General features: G+C 36.7%; 1 protein-coding gene across 2 annotated transcripts; it reads left to right on the top strand.

The window, feature by feature from the left end:
* Window positions 1-1,056: 1,056 nt before the first annotated feature.
* On the top strand, window positions 1,057-6,779 carry LOC135666312 (protein MALE DISCOVERER 2-like). Of its 2 annotated transcripts, none has more exons than XM_065177916.1 (9): window positions 1,057-1,449; window positions 1,554-1,689; window positions 2,096-2,167; window positions 2,860-3,003; window positions 3,090-3,188; window positions 4,813-5,228; window positions 5,306-5,496; window positions 5,586-5,718; window positions 6,051-6,779. In XM_065177916.1, the coding sequence occupies exons 1-9, from the start codon at window positions 1,377-1,379 to the stop codon at window positions 6,614-6,616; spliced, it is 1,830 nt and encodes a 609-aa protein (XP_065033988.1). In that variant the 5' UTR covers window positions 1,057-1,376; the 3' UTR covers window positions 6,617-6,779. The 2 variants fall into 2 exon arrangements, with proteins under 2 accessions (XP_065033988.1, XP_065033987.1); XM_065177915.1 differs by having other exon boundaries at window positions 1,083-1,449; window positions 5,303-5,496.
* Window positions 6,780-7,688: the final 909 nt, after the last annotated feature.

Raw genomic sequence — 7,688 nt, 5'->3', positions numbered from 1 at the left:
TCACATCAAATTGAGAATCTTAAAAAGAATTTAATAGAATTCATGGCAGACAGTTCCAACAGCTCAAATGTCACATTACTATCATATATAAATACATCAAAGATGAAAATATTCTTTAGTGATTTGATCTCGAAAAATATTTCCTAGTAATTCGATCGATAGCGTGCAGGCACTCTAAAAGGAAGATTTCCTCACAAATAAAAGAATAATTTTTTTTTCTTTCTAACTCGATACTTAGGTGTTTTATACTCCTAATAATTTAATCGTTAGGGTGTCGGTACTATGAAAGAATGATTTCCTAAAGAATAAAATTTTCTCTTTCTAACTTGATACTTAGTTTCTTTATTTTTCTTCGATTTCAACTTGATACCCATTAGGCTCCATCTTAGTTTTTTTTTAATTTATCATATATATTTAAGGCGAATTCATGAAAACAAAATTTTCTCTTTACGTTTCCTCTTCGAAACATCTATTTTCAGAATTTTCAAACATAAATACTTTGAACACTATATCGTCGATCTTATCTAAAAGGAGAATCGGTCTAATTATAATATTTTTAAGTAATATCATAGAAATACTATAATATAATATAATATTTTTTATAAAGTTTATTTTTAATAATACTAAAAAATATTATAAGATAATATAAAAATATTATAAATGAAAAAGAAAAAATTAGATGATTGAGAGTATTTCAGATATAAAAGAAAAAAAATAAAATTTCTCAAAATAAGAATGCTTTTCGAGATAAATAAATAAAAATATATATTTTTTTTAGAAATTCGCTCATATATTTATTTATATGAGAAAATAAAATCGAATGGAAACTAGTCATCATCTCGCCATCCATCACATAACCAATCAAAAATTGTAGCTTGGAAATGGATATTATAATTATATAAACTAAAATAAAATAAAGGCCATATGTAAGACTGACCGAGTACGTTCAACTCCGTCATTTCCCAGAAGCTTACCGACCGTTAAACGAGATGGCACAGCGGACGGCTCCGTCAACTATAATTCGTTCTGTGATGAGAGGAACCAATCAAACCTTTTGCTGACTTACTTCCGAAGCGGAATATGGAAAGAACATTTCGTCGTCGCCACCGCTGCTCGAATTCCGCGTGCCGCCTCGCCTTCCCCTTATACGCCTCCGAAGTCATCCCCTTTCCCCTTCGTTGACTTGGTTTCTTGCTTGTTCTCAGCGGCAATTCTTGGATTCTGATCGGGAAGAGAAGTGTTCGGGTTGGTATCCGGTGGAGAGGAAGATAAAGAAGTGATCTTTCGGCTGGAGTTCTTCCTGTCTTTTGTTGTTTCTCGTTATTGATTCCTGAATCTGGTTGGGAGAGTCGGTAGGGTTGGTTTGGTGAAGGAAGATGGACAAGTGGATGCTCTGCGTGATCTTGCTGTGGGTTCCTTTGGCGTCAGGCGCGTCTCTTAACGAAGAAGGTATGTGTCTTTACTGGTGATTTGGTTCTGAGGTCGACCGATGGATGTGCTGGGGCTTGCTTACGAATTATTTCGATCGATGTGTTGATCCTTGGTTCGTGTAGGGAGGGCTCTTTTGGCGTTCAAAGACAGGGTAGAGTTCGATCCCTATGGTGCTCTGTCGAATTGGGACGAGGCCGCTGACAATCCTTGCTTGTGGTTTGGCGTGGAGTGCTCCGATGATGGAAAAGTCGTGGTCTTGTAAGTGATCGAAATGTGTTGAAAGAAAACCCCTCTCTTTTAACTGTCAATTGATGCTATTTCGTATGCAATACATCTTTTTTCCTCAATTTTGTTGATCCCATGGGGGCGGATTTGTATTAAATCCACACCTTAAGTTCATTCTGGACTTGTGTAGCCATTAGATCACTATTTCTTATCATGTGATTGTTCATTCATAAGGCCAACTGGATAACTTAATAGTGATCTTTGACACTTTTCATCTTGCCACAAATATACTTGATGTCATCTGATCCGAGGACTAATGGTTGCAATGATCTTATTTTTATTAACACTGCCGCCTTGATTTCTTTTAGATTCTTTTGTTGTAATTTGTAATTGGTCATTTAGCTTGATGTATATTCTGAAGAAAGTATCATTCTTGTAGGAAGCTGAATGATCTTTGTCTTAAAGGGACACTCACGCCTGATATCGGGAAACTAATCAACGTCAGATCTATGTAAGTGTTTCACAGAACTTTCTCGCCTGTAGAATGTCCACGCAATTTTTATCTCTTCCTTTTTTTTTCTCTCCATAACCTTTGAGATAATCTTCCCGATTATTTCTTGTCGAACATCGATGTGACTCGGAATTTAATGCTTTTTTGTCTTGGAATATTATATCTAAAGAAAATAGGAAAGCCCAATGCATGAGATTTTCGTCAATGCAGGATCTAGGAGGGTCAGCATATGCAGCTTTACCATTATATATTGAAAAATTACTTCTGTGTCTCAAATGAGTAATTTTAGGCCATTATTTAACTAGTGAGCTATAGGGTTCCGTGGAGGGTGAGCTTTGGCAAAGAACCTAGTAGTGTTAAGCTTGTCAAGTGAGAAACTTCCATCAATATATTCCTAATTGGAGCGTCACAATTTCTCCTATTTAATAGCTTAATCCTATTGCTCTCTTCAGGGCATGACTATCCCAAGGTACACTTCTTTAATGTTCATGAGGTATAAAGGTTTCTCTAATGCATTTTAACATGACTCAATTAGTCTACTAGTCCAATAATTTAAAAGGAATCAACTTTTCCAAAAATCCATAGACCCAATTTATTAGTAATAAATTAAAATTTCCCCTTAAGTTAAGATGATGATGTTATGATATTTCATTTCTTTTCAGTGTTGTTCTTACACATCTATTATCATGTAGCATTTTGCATAATAATTCCTTTTCTGGAGTCATTCCTGGGGAGATTGGGAGATTACAGAAGCTGGAGTTGTTGGACTTGGGGTGCAATAACCTCAGTGGACCACTGCCATCTGAACTTGAAAATATTTTATCCCTGCAAGTCCTGTAAGTGCAAGAAACAGAATAATTGTTTTTGTAAATTTTCGATTCCCTATAGTGAGATTGCCCTCATTATCATGGTAAACTTGCAGTATACTCAAAAACAACAGATTTGCTTATAGCAAATCACCAGAACTATATGATCCCAATGATGAAGAGCTGCTATCATCAAACAGGCAACTTGTTAAAAGGTAAGGATGCTCAACCACAGAAATTTAATACTTTTTTTATGGCAAAGAAAATCTTTAAATTCTTATAATTGTCATATTATGTCATTGTTTTATGGTTGCTACCGAACAGGCATAATTTTGATAATGCCTTAGCACATATTTTTGTTCACTGAATAATGCCAACAAGCTGCAGCTAATTTGGCATGACTCTCATTTTACCTGACAATTGAAAATGATAATTAACTTCAGCCCTTGTCATTCAAGAGCAAGTTGTTTATCTTATATAGTGGGGTCCCTGATGCCCATATGTGCTGGCTATATCTTCAAATTGTTTGGTCATTGGCTAATGAATTATTCTCCAATTTCTGAAATGCCCATCAATGGAGATTTTATTCTAGGAGCCATGATTACACACAAAACCATTGTTGATTTTGTGGTATTAGGTGGTCTAATATATCTTATTTATCAGGATTCTGCAATGCATCATCTGTAGGTGAGTTTTGAAATTAATAATGACCATGATACTCCTAATCGGTGACTGTTTCAGAACTTCTATAACATTCCCCAATTTCTTTGGACCAAATAATGATATTCCTTCTCAACTAATCTAATGTGTTCCTAGAAGGCAATACACTTTTCTGAGTGCATCAGGAGTTTCAGATATTTGAAACTTACACAAGAAATTCTAATACTCTCATACACCTGATTTCTAGGTGAGTTCATGTAGTTACTGCACTTATTGAGAATTAAAGCATGCTCCACATTGCTTTAGACCTTGTATAAATAGTTGCTGAAATAAGGCCATCTTCTATGTCATATATTTTTTTAGTTTCTTTGTCGATGCCAGTATAAACAGGTGACAAGAATTTCGTTGCTCTTTCATGGTATTTTCTATCCGCATTTGCAATATCTGACATACACATCTTGTACATGGTGTAAGAGATGATTGGTTTTAGCTGAGTGGTTGACATGATGAAAAAGGCAAGAAATTATAAAAGAAAATGTTTATAACTTTGACCTTTTGTAGTTAATTTTCATCTTGGTGCCAGTGTGTATTAGTGCATGGAGTTGGCTAGCAATGAATCGGAATGTCTGATATAGCAATTCTTGACTAAAAAATCGATGTACTTAAGATGAGAATCTTGAGATGGATGAACAACTTTACTAGGTAGATGAAGTTAGAATGGTTGTGTTGATAGAAAGTTCGAGATAGCACCAATAAGATTCATAGAAGTAAAATATTGGTATAGCTCAGAATACAGGCAGGATATCTCAAGTTAGTTTCGGTTGGGAGTCTGACAAGGGAAGAGTTTAACCAAACAAGACCTGGACCAAGCAGTGAGAAAAGGACACTGGTAGCTCCTTTCGTCCTTAGATACAACCGAAATGGTGTAAAAGGATTCCTACAATAGGACTTCATCATCTGATGTCTTTTCTATTCAATGGTGATTTGATGTTATAGTCTTTGGAAGCCTCTTAATTGTAGCCAGTTATCATGTTATAGAAGCTGGAGAGAAAATTGCTTTTGTTATTATTTCTGCATAAAGAATGAGGTTGTGTTAAAATCAAGCTGAATTTGAGAAAGATTTTGCTATAATTTGCCTTTATATACAGGCTTTATGAAATTTCACTTTATTTGTTATAGGAAAGTTGAAAATGCAACCATCAGGAGACTTCTCCAAATCAATGGCAATCCATCTCCTTCAGATGCCAATGGTCTACCACCACCTGGTCGTCAAACTGATTCAAATGTAAACAGTAATCAGGCACCATCACCATCACCATCACCATCAGCAACACCATCACCTTCATCAACTTCTCCAAGTAACACTAAAAGCAGCAGCCCCTCAGCTGTGCCTTCACCACCTGCAACTGGAGAAATACCAGAAACCCATGAAGTACCTTCCAAAAAATGGGTTATTTTTCTGATAGTTGGAGTTCTGCTTATTGTTGTTGCTTTATCTGCTGCATATGTCCTTTGTTATCTAACCCAAAAGTCTGTCACCGTAATGCCTTGGACGACTGGCTTAAGTGGGCAATTGCAGAAAGCATTTGTTACAGGTAAGTTTACCTTTTGATGTTATAAACATTTCTTGTAAGTGATTTTTGGCACTCATGATTACATGCATCGATAGCAGGTGTGCCGTCGCTGCGACGATCGGAACTTGAAACAGCATGTGAGCAGTTCAGCAACATAATTGGTTCTTTATCTAATTGCTCATTGTACAAAGGAACACTTTCAAGTGGAGTTGAAATAGCGGTGACATCTACTATTGTTACGTCAGCTGTAGAATGGTCAGAAGAATATGAAGCTCATTTCAAGAATCAGGTATGTATGCTGGAATCCTTACATTCCTGCTGACAGTTGCTTTGCTTGGTACATGGTCTCAGTCGTGTGATGTTGATTTTTGTTTCCAGATCTCTACATTGTCCAAAGTGAATCACAAGAACTTCATGAACCTCCTTGGCTATTGTGAGGAAGAAGAGCCTTTTACTAGGATGATGGTGTTTGAATATGCTCCAAACGGGACACTTTTTGAACATTTGCACAGTGAGTATATAGTAATTTTTGAACATCTAAGTTTACCGATTTGAATGGAATTAATGATGAAAATTACCAATCAACTTAAAGTAGTATCATACAATGTTGTATAAACTTTGGGATGATAAACTCTGTACTACATGCATGATAGGAGAATCCTTAGAAAGGTAATAAAAGTCCTTGGATTGAGAATGTGATGATTCTTAAACAAGAAATTTATATAGTAATTTTTGTAGCAATCATAAATTTTTGAGCCTCTGTTAACCTGGTTCCTTGGAGTTCTTTGATGTGTCTTTTTTTCTCCCCCTTCTAATTGAATTGGAACTGGCAAATTTTTACAGTCAAAGAAGCAGAACAGTTGGATTGGCCTGCACGGAAGCGCATAACCATGGGGATAGCTTATTGTCTAGAGCACATGGAGCAGCTCAATCCTCCTCTTGTTCTTGGAAACCTTAGCTCTTCATCCATCTATCTAACTGAAGACTATGCAGCTAAGATTTCACATCTCGAATTCTGGAACGAGGATAAGGAAGCAGGGGCAGAATCTGAAAGCTCAAACCAGGAGAGTATTGTTTACAAGTTTGGGATTCTTCTACTGGAAATTATCTCTGGAAGGCTTCCCTTCTCCGAAGATGACGGCCTGCTTGTGCTCTGGGCTTCGAGCTATTTGAACAGGAAAAGGCCCTTGATGGACATGGTCGACCGGACTCTCAATTCAGTCCGAGAGGAAGATATTACTGAACTTGCTGATGTGATAGTGTCCTGCATAGATGCAGCACCAGAGAAGCGCCCAACGATGGCCCAAGTTGCTGGACGAATGAGGATGATTACAGCTATTCAATCGGAGGAAGCTTCTCCAAGATTATCACCATTGTGGTGGGCAGAACTCGAAATTATTTCTCAGTAGAATAGCTGGAGATGGGAGTTGGCAAAGGCTAAATAGCAATTTTCTTTCCTTTTGTTCTCTTGTACAAGCATTATCCTACTATGACAGTGGGGATGTAAAGTGCATGGTTTGATACAGAGCATGTTTTCTTTTTCTGATAAAGAGCATGTGACCTTATGTTCTAGTTCTGTTTGTTGGGAGAAAGTAGGAAATAGAGGAGATATTGTGAAGCCTAAAAGTCTGAAAAATGTAGATATTACTATCATTTTCTCAGTGCACATGATAAAAACTTAGTCCTCAAACATAATTTTGGCATAAAATTTCCATCACAATTTGTAGTCTGATTTGTTTTATTAATTTTAGTTATTGTCAATGTAATTTCTTGCTCAGTTTAGCAAATCCGTTGAAGTGGCAGGATGGACAACCGAGGACGAAATTAAGATTCCAATTATTTGTTAGGGAATTAAAGTTTGTCTTCAAAGGTCTTCAAAATGATTACAGATGGTTTTTATATACAATTTTGCAGTCATTGTTCTGCACTTGTAACCTAGACACATGGAAAACAGGGATCATCCGCTCCTCCATTGTTGTGTGGCGTCATGCTTGAAGGTATCATGGTGTCGACGAAGGGCAGCAGGCAATTCATACATCACACGATGAAGGGATAGAGAATTCAAAACTTGGAACTCTTTTGTGGTATTATCAATCAACCTTCATTGATTGATGGTATCAATCAACCACACAAGCCTTGCAACTCTTTTGTGGCAGGCAAACGTGATGGAACTACTCGAGCACCTCAAAGGTATCATGATGTTGACAAAGGGCAGCAGGCAATTCATACATCACATGATGAGGGGATAGAGACACTTGGAACTAATAAGAACCATAAATCATAAAAGGAATAGATGGAATCAGATCAGGTTGTAAGGTAGTGATGATTGATACCATCGATCGATGAAGGTTGTCAGCTCCACCCAAGTCAGAGTTTTGAATTGTCTACCTCCTCATCAAGTCATGTATGAATTGCCATTCCTTGCGGCAATTCATTAATCACACATAAATTTATTCCATTTTTTTTCATTTAACGGGCTAA

The sequence above is a fragment of the Musa acuminata genome, unplaced genomic scaffold (assembly GCF_036884655.1).
Source record: "Musa acuminata AAA Group cultivar baxijiao unplaced genomic scaffold, Cavendish_Baxijiao_AAA HiC_scaffold_1082, whole genome shotgun sequence".
NCBI lineage: Eukaryota > Viridiplantae > Streptophyta > Magnoliopsida > Zingiberales > Musaceae > Musa > Musa acuminata.
This window is presented reverse-complemented; position numbering and strand designations above follow the sequence as displayed.